Here is a 16,714-nt window from a genome sequence, read left to right as displayed (position 1 = left end):
TAACCTAAGAAAATAAACCCAAGTGAAACATGAAAAATCATCAAAAATAACCAAAATGTACCATTTCTTGTTGAGTGTTTCAACAGTTGAAGGTCCACGGAGGTCAATATGAAGAAGTTCCAACAGTTCAACAATTTTCGAATCTATGACTATTGGATTCCCTTTCCGATGTTGTTTTCCTTATTCGCAAGCTGCACATAAAGTATCATTATCAAACTTTAAAATAGTTAAACCTCGAATAAGATCCTCTACCACCAATTTATTCAGATTTCGAATGTTTAAATGAGATAAACGTCTATGCCACAACCAGCTGACATCAGTTGGAGCTTTCAAAAGTAGACAAACTGAGAGTTTCCCAACAATTGGTTTGATGTCAAGGGTAAACATATCGCCATATGTTTTTTATATCAAAAAAACTTCATTCGTTTCAACATTGGATATGGTAGTTCCTTCTTCATTAAACACTACTTGATTGCTAGTGCCCACAACAAGTTGTGAAACACTTATCAAATTATGTTGAAGACCTTCGACATAAGCAACACGATTTACAGTAAACTGTCCATTTGTTACTTTCACGTATCCTTTTACTTGACACTTGTGATTATTCCCAAACTTCACAACACCAACATTTTCCAAACTTCTAAAATCTCTCAAATTCTCCTTTCTTTGAGTCATATGATGTGAGCAACCACTATCAATGTACCATTTCTCATCATATTGTTCGTCACACAGTACCTGCAATCATTAAAAGAATTTAGGTACCCAAGGTTGTTTGGGTCCTTGGTTATTAGTTTGAAAAAGTGAATGAAATTTAGAACCTAGAGCCCAATTTCGAACTTTGGTTTTGGAAGTATCAATTAAGTCGACATCGGTGTGGCGTAAAGTGCACATTGGGGGGAGTAGATAAAAATTCCCTTCTGGGGTATTCCGAAGGTGTAACCTAGGCAACAAAAAAGGGGCCTGATACTTTAACTAGAGGAGCGACCTGTTGGTTCACCAAACCCCGACTTAGTGTCACACGTCACACGTTCTCCAAGTCCGAAGGGATCTAGCGCCTAACTACCGACTCCTCCCGAAATTGCATTATCAAAGTCGAGCCAGGATTGGCCGTTAGTGGACACCCACCTTCACCGATTAGAGAGGCACTCTTTAATACATTAAAAAAATATGTCCACAGGGGCTAGAAAGACTCGATCATATGAACTTAGACCACCTACGCGCTAGTCCTGAGCACAACTCTCTCAAATAAAAATGCCTTTCATTTCTCGTTTAAGCCCTTTGTCCTACTTGTGAACAACTCTCTCAAATAAAAATGCCTTTCATAGGAACTTATTAACATTAACAAACAACGCATACACTTTGTTGGCACTAACAAAAGGTTATCCAATCCACTAGTGCAACTGAAGGAATTACCTCTTCTGAACCGGAATAAGAAAGAGCTCATAACCACTACTTGTGAACAACTCTCCTCAACAAAAGGCGCACCTACTATTACTAGAAGTCTAGTCTCTCTCAGGTACAATTTTAATCTCGAATTACAACTTAGGCGGGAAAAGAGATATTCAGAAAATCCAATTTCCTGTCCTGTCTTAAGAACCTGGCTCAAAAGAGAAAAGAAGACCGGATTAAAAGACATCTAACTTTCTACGATTGAACTCCACTTTCATATCAGGCTTGCACTGGAATTCACTTTCAGGAATCATTTCTCTTGACTCATATTCACATAGGCCACTCATAAGAATAAGACGTTCAACTCCCTCAAACACGTGTAATTGAGAGAGTCAGAATATCAGTGCCTTGGGTAAATGTCTTACCTTCGGGAGAATCTTACCGAACGACTTTCAAACCTGTCCTCTTCGCTTCCTAAGATATTGGATTTAGGTAAAAGGGCCTTGTTAGCCACCGCTTTTTTTTTCATTCATTTTTCCTACTAAAAAAAGACCCCCGCTAGAACTAACTTTGAACACTCGAACTCTATAACGAAAGTCAAATCATTGCTCATTCTCGCTCATGCTTGCTATAACAATTCCCTTGCCTACTAGTCTTGTCTAAGAAAATATGTACGAGCCACTCTTTTTCTTATATACGGTATTTGAAGATAGTGATTTGAATGCTTATCCCCTACCTATGCTAAGCCTTTACTATCTACCCTTACCTATCCGCCTTGAACTAATGCTTCTGCGCATACCTTTTCTTACTCCATCCAGAAGGTAGCTTGAACTGGCATTGTACAGATAGATAGCCAGTAGAAAGAACTATTCCCAAGCTGGAGAGGTAGGAGAGGAGAGAAATTGAAGTGGATCTCCTATCTATATTCGACACCTTGAAGATGGTGGATTTATAAAGCAAAATTTTCATTGATTCAACCCTGGTTGATAGTTTGTTTCCATTGAAGGGAGGTTTGTAAATAAACCTTCTGTTGTGTATTCCCGATTAATGTAATCTTAGATGCTTCAATTGTCAAAATATTAAAAAAAATCTTATTTTCATAAATTAAAATAAAGTGTCTTAACAACATTTTTATAAATATTTCATTCACTTAAAATTTTTACAAATGCAATGAGCAATTTTTTCATTTAATATGTTCATTTGGATCTTATAATTTCTTAGATAAGATATTTTCAAATTTGTCATTTTTATAAAAATAGTCGCATTTAAATATTTCAATAAATAATTTTTGGAATATTATCATTTAAAAATATTAGATAAAATTATATTCACCCGTATCATTCGCGCCATGAATTGTGAATGTGTTTTCCAATATATATATTTTTTTGAAACGACAAATAATATTAAAAAAAACAACTACAAGCAAGAAGCTAAAACAAGGCAAAAATTACAATACAAAGAGGAAAAAAAGAAAGAAATAAGGATACATGAATTAAGAAGAAAAATGAGTGAATGGCAAAACACTCTCGTTGACCCACGCTTCCCAGCCAAGATTACATCTATATTTATACTGGAGATAAGATAAAAGAAATAATGTTGTCAGCGATTACATCTATATTTATACTTGACATAAGATAAAGAAATAATATTGTTAGCGATTTTCGTCATGATATACCAATTTTTTTAAAAACCTTCTTATTCGTGGCCAACCAACCAAATGTTTCAGTGTGATATTTGATCCCAATATACGTTTGTATTAATATTAAAATTGAAATTAAACTTCTTATACCTCATAATAATTCATCCAATACATCCCAATGATATACCCGTTTTATAATTGAAGTTTCGATTTGTCAAATCATCATCCTTTAATCATTACTAATTAACTTTTACACATATTAATTAATTGGTTAGTAAACTAATGCAATGAGTTTCATGTTTTTATCATCAAAATAAATAAGAATACCATTAAAACAAATCGTGTGCACAAAATACTCAAAGAATCTCCTTTTTTGTTAATGGAAAACATATGGCGTTTTGGATTAAAAATATAAAACGATTTTAACAAAATCTACCAAAACCCAAAAAGATGAGACAACAAAATCTCCCCTTAAGACACACTTTTCTTTTGACTTAAAATTATAATATATTTTTCGATTTGTACATATTTGGTTACTGAGTTTTTTTCGTTCATATTTACCAATTTAACTTATTAAACTGTACACATTTAGTCTTTATGATTGGTTACTCCAGATTAACCTGGAAAAATAACTTAATAGAGTAATATATTATCTTATTTTGTACACATTTAATTCTTAATATTTTTGTACACATTTAGTCTTTAATATTTTTTGTTTCAAAATAAGTCATTTCTATTTTTGTACTCATTCAGTACTTATGAATGATTTCTTTAGGTTTCTTTCATTACATCGTATGTGAAACAATCATTGATGAAGTGTGTGAGACTGTTGATGTTTATGTGTAACGTCTCATTTTCACAACCAAAAAATTTCATTTTTAAATAAGGCAAAAGTTCCTAATTAGAAATCCATTATTAAGAAAAAACGTTTATTCCAAAATATATTTATCGAAAATCAGAGTAATATATATATATATATATATATATATATATATATATATATATATATATATATATATATATATATATAATCCCGTAGCCACCCATGAACAGAAAAGTTTTTTACTTTTTCGATTGTATCATTTTTTTCAATTTTCCCCTAAGTTGTCACTGTACCATTTTTTTTTTTTTACTTTTGTCACTACCATTCCAACCTTTTTCTAATATCATTAATTTTCTTTTTTCATCTTTATTTCTTTTTGGGATATTTATCATTTTTGCTTACATAGCTGCTAACCTTCCACATGCTGATTTCTAATTTCTAGATTTTCTTCCTAAATTTTTTTCAATCTACTTCCCACACTTGCTTCCCTTCCATCGGAATCTGGCAAAGTTGTTTACTTTTTTGATTGTGTCAATTTTTTTTTTTCAGTTTTCCTCTAAATTGTCACTGTACCTTTTTTTAATTTTTTTTTTACTTCTGTCACACTACCATTCCAACCTTTTCCTAATCCCACTAATTTTCTTTTTTCATCTTTATTTTTTGGGATATTTATATTTTTTGCTTACTCAACTGCTAACCTTCCACGTGTTGATTTCTAGACTTCCTTCCTAAATTTTTTCCGATCTACTTCCCACACTTGCTTCCCTTCCATCGGAACCCAACAAAGTTTTTTACTTTTTCAATTGTATCATTTTTTTTAGTTTTCCTCTAAATTGTCACTGTATTTTTTTTTTTTTTTTTTTTTTTTTTTACTTTTGTCACTACCATTCTAAAGTTTTCCTAATACCACTAATTTTCTTTTTTCATCTTTTTTTTTTGGGATAACTATCATTTTTGCTTACGTAGCTGCTAACCTTCCACGTGTTGATTTCTAGACTTCCTTCCTAAATTTTTTCCGATCTACTTCCCACACTTGCTTCCCTTCCATCGGAATCCGGCTAAACACAGGTAATTTCCCTTCTTCTTTCTCATGTGTCCTTATGGTAATGTTATTCTCTTTTACATAATCACATGTTTCTGACTATGATTAATGATGTTGCTTTCCAAATTATGAACGTCTACGTCTCCCTCTATGAGTTCTTCACGTAAAAAACGTTGTGCTTCTGAACTATTTCTTGCCTCCTCTGGTTCTTCGTCGTCCACCATTCCGAAGCGGACTAGACTTCGTGCTTTTTCTTCTTCTGATTTCGTACGCCCCCTTCCAACCTACGATGACTCTGGTGACTGTTCATTTGTCTACCAATTCTGTGGTGCTCTCTTTTGGCACGGTGAAAGAGTTATTCGTAGTTCCATTGTTAGTCGGCCATGTTATACCCATTGTTGTAAGTCGAGTACTATTGTTTTGCCTTCCCCTTTGACACCTCCTCCTGTGTTAAGAACCTTATATGACGTTCATGCTTTTAGGCTCAACATTAGGGCTTATAATAATATGTTTGCAATGACGTCTTTTGGAGGTGAGGTTAATGAGGATATTAATAAGGGTGTCGGTCCGTATGTTTTCAAAGTATCTGGTCAGGTCTCACATAGGCTTGGTTCTCTTTGTCCCTAAGGTCATAAATGTCCAAGGTTTTTATGGTTGTACATTGCAGACACAGAAAATGAGGCTTCCAACAGGCTGTACGCTTTCAATAAGCCATCAAAACCACCATTAGATGAGTAAGTTGTTGCATTGTTGATGAACATATTGAATGTTCATAATGAGTACGTTCGTACATTCAAGACTTCCCGTGACCTTGTTGCCGATAGGGAGTTGGACTCATATGTTGTCTGTCTTTTTAATGATGTTCTCGATCAGCGATATGGGCCGCCCACACCTAGTACTCTCGGTTGCGTTGTTTTTGGTGATGATTTTGTAACAAACAAGTATGATGTTATTTTATATGCACACTCTGGAAATCCACAACGAATTAGCAAGCTTCATCCAAGTTATATGGCATTGCAATATCCTTTGCTTTTCCCTTATGGAGAGGGAGGGTGGTCTCCACACCTGAAATTGGTAGCCGAACTAGGTAATGATGGTAGGAAGTTAACGGTAAATATGTACTATAGTTATAAAATCCATGCTCGTGATGGTGTTTACTCCTTTATACTTAATGCATCTGGATTATTTCAGTAATACTTGGTTGATGCATATACTTGTATTGAGCAAGGGCGATTAGATTATATTTAAAGCAACCAACAACAATTGAGATCAGAGTATGTAACTGGAATCTATGATGCTATTTCTAGGGGAGATGTCGACAGCCGGTCTATTTGGAAGTGTGTATTGTTACCTCCCTCTTTTGTAGGTGGTCCATGTTATATGTACAACGACTATCAGGATGCATTATCCATTTGTAGAGAGTACGGGAACCCGCAATACTTTATCACTTTTACGTGTAACGTTAACTGGCCTGAGATCAGACGGTATATGATACGTCATAGCCAAATGGATGCACATAGTAGAGTTGGCATCATTTCTCGTGTATTCCATATAAAGTTCAAAGCACTTATCAACTTCTTGAAAGAGGATAAGAAATTTGGCGCAGTGACAGCCCGTACGTGACATGTTATCCCCTCTCCATTTATCGTTATATCGCTTCTTTTTTTCTGTATTGTGTGTGTGACCATCTTGTATGTATAATGATATGTTATATTCTTTTCAGATTTGCACACAATTGAGTTTCAAAATAGGGGTCTACCACACTATCACACTCTTTTATGGGTGTGTAACTTAGACAAAATACGAGAAGCTGCTGACATTGACAAATTCATCAGTGCTGAAATACCAGACCCAGTCAGTGAACCGTTGTTATACCAGACTATTAAAACCTCTATGATTCATGGACCATGTGGTTTGTTAAATATAAAATGTCCATGTATGAAAGATGGAAAATGTAGTAAACGGTATCGAAAACCATTTTCTGATTCCACTGTCATTGACAAACAGGGTTACGCACATTGTAGAAGGAACACTTTAGCACGTCATACGTTACAAAATGCTATTGAGATAGATAATGGATATATTGTCCCATATAATAAACATCTATGTAATCGTTTTAATGCGCATATCAATGTTGAATATTGTGGTTGGAACATGATGATAAAGTACTTATTCAAGTATGTTTCAAAAGGTATGGAACGGGAAAATTTTGTTATTAAGAAGGATGTTTTTGGTGATGGAACTACCACTTCTCCACAAGAGATTGTGGTTGATGTAATATGAAGTTTTATTGACAGTCGATATATCTGTCCACATGAGGCTGCTTGGCATATCTTGAATTTTCCAATACACGAACGTGATCCCTCAGTTGTGATACTACCAGCTCACTTACCGAACATGCAGATAGTTTATTTTAAAGAAGACAGTTGAATTTTAGATGTTGTACACAATGGGTCTTTTGGCAGTAGTTTGCTTCTTGGATGGTTTGAGAATAACAAATGGGATAAAGGTGGGTTGGATCTAACATATGGAGCTTGCCCTTCAAAGTATGTGTGGAATAAGCGAGTAAAAAGGTGGAAGTTAAGAGAACGGATAACATTACATGCAATAGGTCAAATTGCATTTGTACACCCATCCGATGGTGAGTTGTTTTACATTCGAATGTTACTTTTCCATCAGAAAGTTTGTAAATCCAATGAAGATGTTAGCACTGTTTATAACAGACTCCATCCTAATTTCCGCAGCGCGTTCGACGCATTGGATCTGATTGGAGATGACAAGGAGTGGTTGCTTGCTTTTACACAGGTATCAGACTGGGCAACCTTCGCATAGCTATGGTATCTATTTTGTCACTTGCTCATTTTTTGTGAAGTTAGTAATCCCATCTCCTTATGGGAAACTGGGTGGCGTGCCATGAGTGATGACATATTATATAATCTGAAGAAACACAATCCTAACACACAATTATGTATAAGTGATTTCCATCTGCAACAGTTGGTCTTATTAGAGGTAGAAAAAGTTCTTCGCTCATGCACACCATCAAAGTCAGTAACTGAGTTCAATTTATCGTTGCCATCAGATCACGTTGAAACATTTTTCCAAAATCGTTTGCGTTTGGATGAAACAAGTTATGATAGAGAGGAGTTGTCCAACCAACACATAATAATGGTGTCTCGCCTAAACAGTGAACAACTTAACATTTACAACGTATTTGTATCTGCAATCAATGATGGAAATCAGGTCATGTTCTTTATATACAGGCATGGTGGAACTGGAAAAACATTCCTTTGGACAACATTGTTATCCTATTTTCGGTCGATTGGAAAAATTGCATTGGCTGTTGCTGCTTCAGGTATAGCATCCTTGCTTTTACCTTCGGCAAGAACGGCTCATTCCAAGTTTAACATACCAATTGACTTTTCAAATAAATAAGCATTCGGCATGAAAAATAAAACTTTCATATCAGCCCTATTAAAAGAAACATCAATCATCATATGGGATGAGGCCCTTATGAGCGACAAACGTTGTTTTGAATGTTTAGACCATTCTTTAAGAGATATCCTTGATTGTGACAGTAAGGTTTTTGGTGGGATGTCGGAGCTATTGGGTGGTGATTTCCGTCAAACATTACTTGTATCTCCACAAAGCAATAGATGGCAGAATGTTGCTTTAACTTTACCAAAGTTGTATTTGTGGTCATGCTTCACGATGTACAAACTAAAGTATAACATAAGGCTACTCAACGATGACATTCCCTTTACTTTAGACTTCTCTGTATCCACATTCGCATCTTGGTTATTGAAAGTTGGATATGGAGATTTAGGATATCCAGATGTAAGTGACACAACGGATGCAAGATGAATTGACATACCATCTTCACTTATTATTCCTCCTGGAGAAGCAACTCTACAAATTCTTATACATTTTGTGTATGGGGATGGCATCCTTACAATGCCATCTGCTACTAGCTTATTAGCAAGGGCAATTGTATGTCCGAAAAACAAGACAACTCACCACATAAATGACCTGATTCTCAACATCACCTCCGGCAATATGACAACTTACAAAAGTGTCGACTTGATTGAACCAAATGGCACTCAAACATTAGAATTTGAAAGCTTCTACCCAACTGCGTATCTAAACCAACTTAACTTTCCAAGTATACCTTCACACATCCTGCCACTAAAAGTTAACACTCTAGTTATGTTAACTAGAAACCTAAACCAACAAGAAGGGTTATGCAATGTAATGCGTCTAATGGTGTCAAAGTTACTACCATTGCTAATTGAAGCAACTATTATCACTAGAACATCAATTGGTAAACGAGTCTACTTACCACGTATCAAATTTATTCATAAAAGCACTGATCTACCATTCACTTTCATTAGAAAACAATATCCGATTAAGGTTTGCTATGCCATGACTATTAACAAAAGCCAAGGTCAATCTCTAAACAAAATTGGTATATACTTGCCTGAGCTCGTTTTCAGCCATGGTGAGCCTTATGTTGCACTATCTCGTGCAACATCCCCATACTCAATCAGAATTGTAATAGACTCAACATCTGACAATGCACATAACACAACAAAGAATGTTGTATTTGAAGATTTTTTACATAGCATAGATAGCAACGAGGTCAAACTCATTATCAACCTAACTATCTTTGGAAAATGTTATAATGCTCATTTCTTATCTCATGCTTTTATACTAAGTTACTACATCAAAAATTATTTCCATTACTAACAAAAGTTTGTTATGTTCGCTACAAGGTTTTGAAACCGGACCGGAGACCGAACCGGTCGTCTTACAGGTTCGATGGTTCAAGTGGTCCAACCGGTCGGACTGGTCTCAAAAACCGGAAAAACCGGATGATACCATAATTATATTTAATTATATAAGAAACACAAAAAATAAAATATATATATATATATATATATATATATATTTTTTAAAATTTCTGGTTTTGACCGTTTTACCGGTTCAACCGGACCGGTTTTTACCGGTTCAAACAAATACCGGTTTTTTAACCTATATGAACCGGATCCGGGACCGGTTCCCGGTTGAACCGGTCGAACCGGCCGGTGCGGTCCGGTTTTCAAAACATGGGTTTGCTATCCATTCCAAAACATTGGCTATAACAGCAAAAAGATGTATGAAGAGTTCACAACAATTGTTGAGCTAGGATACGAAGCACCTGGAACAAAACTTGAGGTTCGTGTTGTACACACATGGATGCCACAAATCCGTACATATGAAACTTGGTTTCTGGCAGTCAACAAACATGTAAGTATGTCATTGGTATTCTTAAAGTATACATATTACACTCTGTAACTTCAATTGTGTTTTGATAATTTAGGGAGATGCAATACAAATTTTGGGACACAATAAAGATCGAGGATACATACAATCTGTTTTTAAACTTTCTAAATGTTACACGATTTCCAAATATGCACGTGGAGAACTAGACTCCTTTCAAGAATGGATGTATACGTTGTTGTTGGGACGACTGCTTCAATCAGTGCTCTCCCAGACACGAGCACGATTCCTAGAAATTGGTTCCACTTCATTACCAAAAAACAAATACCGGACTTTATTAATCGCTCCCCAAGTACAAATTCACATGAACACACACTGCATAACAGCTTAACATCTCGTCTTTTTAAGTACCCGAAAATAAACATTATCTCATATTTAACTTCTCATCACTTATGCAAACTTCTTAGGAATTTTCTTTAAGTTCAGAGAACTTTTCAAGAAAAATAGTGAACCCTTTACTCTCATCATTCTGAGAAATGATTTGTACGTAATTTATCTTTTTCAATCTATTACCAATGTTACTAACATCTACAACTCACATGATTAGTAGTGGTGAGGAAATTGCTATTAGCTTATGGAGAGAATGCACCGATGTAAGTAACAAGTTTGACTGTGTTGCCATTCAGAATGAAGCAGGCCCTATGGTGATTAATATAACAAACGTTAAAGTTTCATTTGTTGCTGGTACAAAACCAAAAACCAAAAAAAGGAAAAATAAAAATAAAAATAGTATATTATATTCTAATATACAAACTATGATATCCAATTATCCAAAAGAAAATAAGCAAAATAGTAACACATTTTTAAGTAGCGGGTTCATTAATGCTAGGAAGTACAAGTGCAACTCATGTCTATGTTAACCTACAGATTGCAAAAACAATCGCATTGCTTGATAGGTATAAAAACCATATATTGTGCATACTCATTTCATATACATTTACAGTCACTATCCAAAGAAAATGTCAGCTATGCAATCAATCCAACCTCTTTGATCACAATATCTGGCCCGTTAACATTGTTGTTCGACATAAACAAGAAAAGTCGTGGCGAGCTTCTGGTAAACCACTAATACGTTATCATGTAAATTTGTTTACAACATCCAACTATACTTATAACTCCATATCTACTCCAACTTATGTTTACAGGAAAGGACATTTACTATAAAGGCATCCATTGCTAATATGACATTTATAGACACCTGATACCATGTGCTTTGTCCTAAATGCATAAAAACAACATGGAAAAATGAAATAGTTGGTTTTGTACATCAGATGGAGTGACGAACAACCCAATATATGTGTATGTAACTGTAATTTTATATAAATAAGCACACACACATCACATTAACCAAAAAAATGTCATTGACATATATAGGTACAAACTCTTGGCCACCATCACTGATCCAACTTATTCAATGAATGTCATTGTGTCTGATAATGTCATGTAAAAGTTAACGAATATAACAACAAACAAGCTCATAAACGAAACTGAAACCAATAACAGAAAGCGGTTACCATCTGTCATCAATGATAAGAAAGGTTTGTAAAAAAATGGCCATCGAAATGATGAGGACATCAAATACAAACAACATTCGATTCATATTAACCGACATTGAAGCAGTCACTACTCACCAATCACTCGCACCAGCAACACCAGCCCCACCAACTCCACTCACCTCAAAGATAAGTGACGTCGACCTTGCAATGTCATCCACCTCACCTGAGTCAAAATTCAAAAGAAGTCTGACATATGAGGAAACAGGTAACACATAAAACACATTCCAAACATCACACAAAAAGTCTTAAATGTTCGTATTAAATGACGGGAAATGAAGAAACACCATCCCTATCAAAACATGCACGTTATCCCGATTGAGAACATAAACACAACTGTTATAGCGGTCATGCCCATCTTTTTGCACGGATGTTTTACATAGATGGATACTTACGTGTGTTTAAATAATATAGACAGATGTAGTGATATGTAACGACCCAATTTTTTTCACGACCAAAAATCTCGTTTTAAAACATTACTTTAGAAAATGTGAATAAATAAAAACATTGTTTGACCAACTACATCACAACATAAACCATGTTCAAAAGTCAAGTCATACAACCAATCGAAACATCAAAGTACAAATCCCAAGGAAATCTAGTAAATGCGGAAACCAATGTGTGTGCATGATGTGCCGCTACCGAGCCAGCTCCTTCCCCTTCGATGAAGAGGTACCTGAAACCAAAACTGTAAACTGTAAGCACAAAGCTTAGTGAGTTCCCCCATTGTACCATAAACCATACAATCACATAGCAGATATAAATTTTCAGGCATATCTGGGTGCCCGACCTACCCCTTCGGTCCTCTCGACCGGATACTGCCTAGCATATCTGGGTGCTGGCCTCCCCTTCGGTCCTCTCGATCGGATACAGCCTAGCATATCTAGGTGTTGCCCCCCTCCCCCCCCTTCGGTCCTCTCGACCGGGTACCGGGGACTATTTCACCCCCTACTACATATATCACATAGTCTATCTAGCATGGCTGGGCATGACTGCCCCTTCGGCCCTATCGACCGGTAACCTGGGGACTATTTCCCTTGCTATCACTAGCACATAGCATCATATCATACAAACACATAAACATAACACAAGTGGTAGCAGCCCTAGATGAATATCACAGAGACAATCATCTAGTCAAACATCTCCTACTGGTGGGCCGGCATTGTAGCCTTAGACCCACCGCTACTGGAAGGTAACTCACCTCGGAGTAGCTGCTGATCTTCGTGGGAAAAGTCTGACTGCTGCTGCTGCTGTTCCGGAAATCCTCCGGCTATATTCCCACCAAACACTTAGTCAAAAACCGCTAACTGACCCTTGGGTAAAATGACCATTTTACCCCTGATCATGCCCTAAGTCAAAGTCAGAGTCAACTTCCAGTTGACCCGACTCGCCGAGTTGGCTCGCCAACTCGCCGAGTCCATGACCAAACGACTATGCTGAACTCTGTTTCTACTCGTCGAGTTAGGCGTCGACTCAACGAGTTCTCCTTCCAAACTGATGTTCAAGTCCTTCATCCTACTCGCCGAGTTGTATGAACAACTCGCCGAGTTCATCTTCATCCGATGAACAAGTTATATATTGTGACTCGCCGAGTTGTATGAATAATCCGCCGAGTCTGATCTTGATCTAAGGAGATTGCCTTGAACTCGCCGAGTCTGGGCATCGACTCGCGCGAGTTCCACTATGGGTGAGTTTTGGCTTCCAACTCACCGAGTCTCTCCTGGACTCACCACGCGACTCGACATAACAAAAAGAGGACAAACCCGGAGACTCGCGACTGGACTCGTCGAGTCAGATGAGCGACTCGTCGAGTCCGCTCCATGCAAGAGCTAAAAATGTGATTTTGCTCGAATCCAATCCATGTCATTCGTAGATCTGGGCTCCTAGAGCATGAATAACACGTAAAGTTTCCAACTTTACATGTAGATATCCATCTATGGGGTTTTTAGGGTTCAAAATGCACCAAAAGAGTAGATCTAAGGTTTATATGCAATATGGGCTCATAAAGGTAGTGGATCTGAGCTCCTGGAGCTCAACTATGCTTGGATCTAGGGACCAATCAACTAATTTCGAAATATTATGCACATACAAGCATGGAAATGAGCCATGATGGACTTTAATGGGGCCATAAGCATGGAGACAAGGGGGAAAATGAGCCATACCTTAGATATCACTCAGAAATTGCTCCCAAGTGCTTGACCTGCTCTTCTTCTTCTTGATCTCCTTCCCTACACACTCTAATCTCCAAGAGGACACACCAAAAGGCTTCAAATCCACAAAACAAAGCTTATAACGAGGTATATGGCTCTTAGGGTGAATGGGGGCTGGCTTGGGGGCGGAAAGGGGGATTAAATGGGGTGCAAACCCCTGAAACTTAGGGTTTCATCCAACAGCGGTGACTCACCGAGTCCAGGATATGGACTCGCCGAGTCGCCAACTTAAACGTGTCCCGGGTCCCGTCCCTACTCGGTGAGTCGGACCTATGACTCGCCGAGTCCAAGGCTTAAAAAGGAAAATACTCAATTAAGATTTACATACCAGGAACCAGGTGCTACAAATCTCCCCCACTTATTTTAGACTTCGTCCTCGAAGTCTGCTGCTCGATCCTGGAACAGCTCGGGGTAATGCTCCATCATTTCATCCACCGGCTCCCAAGTCCATTCCGAGCCCTTGCGGTGCTGCCATTACATCTTCACTAGCTCCACCCTCTTGTTCCTCAAATCCTTCATCTTCCTGTCGAGGATTGCGACTGGGTGCTCAATGTAATTCAGGCTGTCGTCAATCTGAATATCCTCCAAAGGCACTACTGCTGAATCATCCACTAAGCACTTCCGCAGCTGAGAGACATGGAAGGTGCTGTGGATCTGGCTAAGCTCGTCCGGCAGATCGAGTCTATACGCCACCTTGCCCACTCGGGCTACAACCCTAAACGGTCCGATAAACCTCGGGCCCAATTGTCCCTGCTTCCTAAATCGAATGATGCCTTTCCACGGCGACACCTTCAGGAGAACCATATCCCCGACTTGGAACTCCAAGTCGGATCGACGCTTGTCGGCATAACTTTTCTGCCGACTCTGAGCAGTCTGAAGCCTGCTCCGAACCTATTGGATCCTCTCGGTCGTCTCGAGTACCACCACGATGCTCCCCATGAACCTCTGGCCAACTTCACCCCAACATATCGGGGTCCTGCACCTCCGTCCGTACAACATCTCGAATGGGGGACAGTCAATACTCGCGTGGTAGCTGTTGTTGTATGAGAACTCAGCCAAGGGAAGGTAGGTATTCGAGCTACCACCGAAATCTAACACGCATGCCCGCAACATATCCTCCAAAGTCTGGATGGTTCGTTGGCTCTGACCATCCGTCTGCGGGTGAAAGGCGGTGCTAAAATGTAAACGAGTTCCCAACTCATCATAAAACTTCTTCCAAAATCTGCAAGTGAATCGGACATCTCGGTCTGATATCACTGACAATGGCACCCCGTGCTGCACTACTATCTCCCTGATATAGATATCGGCCAACTTTTCGGCCGAGATGCTCTCCTGGATCGGAATAAAATGGGCGCTCTTGGTCAATCGATCCACGATGACCCAAATCGAATCTAATCCGTACGCAGTCCTGGGAAGCTTTGTGATAAAATCCATCATGATGTCTTCCCATTTCCACAACGGGATGTCCAACGGCTGCATCTTCCCATGCGGTCTCTGATGTTCGGCCTTGACCTTTCTGCAGGTCAAGCACCGTTCGACGTACCATGCCACATCCCGCTTCATGCAGGGCCACCAATAATCTAGACGAAGATCCCTATACATCTTCGTCCCCCCGGGATGAATAGAGAATCGGGACTTGTGTGCCTCCTCCATCAAGGTCTGGCGCACACCTCCGTGATACGGCACCCACACCCTGCGGTGTAGTGTCAATAGTCCTCGACTATCATAATCGAAGGAGGAAACCTGACCCACCACACGCTCGCTCCTCTGATGTTCCTCCTTGATAGCCTCCTGTTGAGCCTCCCGAATCTGCTCCAACAGGGGAGTCACCACAGTCATCCTCATGCAAATATCCCTGATTGGCGCCGCCTTGCGGCTAAGCACATCGGCCACCATGTTGGCCTTTCCCGGGTGGTAAAGGATCTCACAATCATAATCCTTCACCACGTCCAACCACCGACGCTGCCTCATGTTCAGATTTGGCTGATCCATGAGGTACTTCGAACTCTCGTGGTCCATGTAAATGGTACACCGAACCCCGTAGAGGTAATGCCGCCAAATCTTGAGGGCGAAAACCACTGCCCACAACTCCAAATCATGCGTCGGGTAGTTCGACTCGTGAGGCTTGAGCTGCCTCGAAGCGTAGGCAATAACATGCCCCCTCTGCATCAATACCGCGCCCAACCTTGAAATAGACGCATCACAATAAACCACAAAATCCTCTACGCCCTCTAGCAGGGCTAAGATCGGCGCCTCGCACAATCTCTGTCTCAGTGTCTCAAATGTTGCCTGCTGCTCGGGTCCCCACCGAAAGACCACGGCTTTCTTCGTCAACCGTGTCAGGGGTACAGCTATCTTGGAGAAATCCTGAATGAACCTCCGATAATAGCCTGCCAATCCTAGGAAACTACGAATCTCAGATGGATCGGAACCTCCCATCTCATCACGGCCTCGACCTTAGCCGGATCGACCAGAATCCCGTTCTGGTTGACAAGGTGACCGAGAAATTGCACCTCGCGCAACTAAGACTCACACTTGGAGAACTTGGCATACAAGCTCTCCCTCCTCAGGGTCTCCAAAACCTCTCTCAAATGCTCCTCATGCTCCTCCAGCGTCTTGGAATAGACCAAGATGTCATCGATAAAGACTATCACAGACCGATCCAGCATCGGTCTGCATACGCGGTTCATGAGGTCCATGAACGCGGCAGGAGCATTGGTGAGCCCAAACGGCATCACCACG

At 39.1% G+C, this 16,714-nt stretch overlaps 2 protein-coding genes across 2 annotated transcripts; both read left to right on the top strand.

Annotated features, from left to right (window-relative positions):
* Positions 1-5,182: 5,182 nt before the first annotated feature.
* On the top strand, positions 5,183-8,754 carry LOC145046763 (uncharacterized). The gene is made up of 8 exons (XM_078995034.1): positions 5,183-5,265; positions 5,376-5,487; positions 5,767-5,980; positions 6,260-6,508; positions 6,617-7,167; positions 7,573-7,698; positions 7,888-8,245; positions 8,360-8,754. Exons 1-8 carry the CDS (start codon positions 5,183-5,185, stop codon positions 8,752-8,754), a joined length of 2,088 nt encoding a protein of 695 aa, XP_078851160.1.
* A 90-nt stretch (positions 8,755-8,844) lies between these two features.
* LOC145046762 (uncharacterized) lies at positions 8,845-11,755 on the top strand. The gene is made up of 3 exons (XM_078995033.1): positions 8,845-9,441; positions 11,153-11,266; positions 11,660-11,755. The coding sequence occupies exons 1-3, from the start codon at positions 8,845-8,847 to the stop codon at positions 11,753-11,755; spliced, it is 807 nt and encodes a 268-aa protein (XP_078851159.1).
* Positions 11,756-16,714: the final 4,959 nt, after the last annotated feature.

This window comes from Lactuca saligna, chromosome 5 (assembly GCF_052625555.1).
Source record: "Lactuca saligna cultivar CGN05327 chromosome 5, ASM5262555v1, whole genome shotgun sequence".
NCBI lineage: Eukaryota > Viridiplantae > Streptophyta > Magnoliopsida > Asterales > Asteraceae > Lactuca > Lactuca saligna.
Note: the sequence above shows the minus strand (reverse complement) of the source record. Positions and strands in the feature narration are given on the sequence as shown.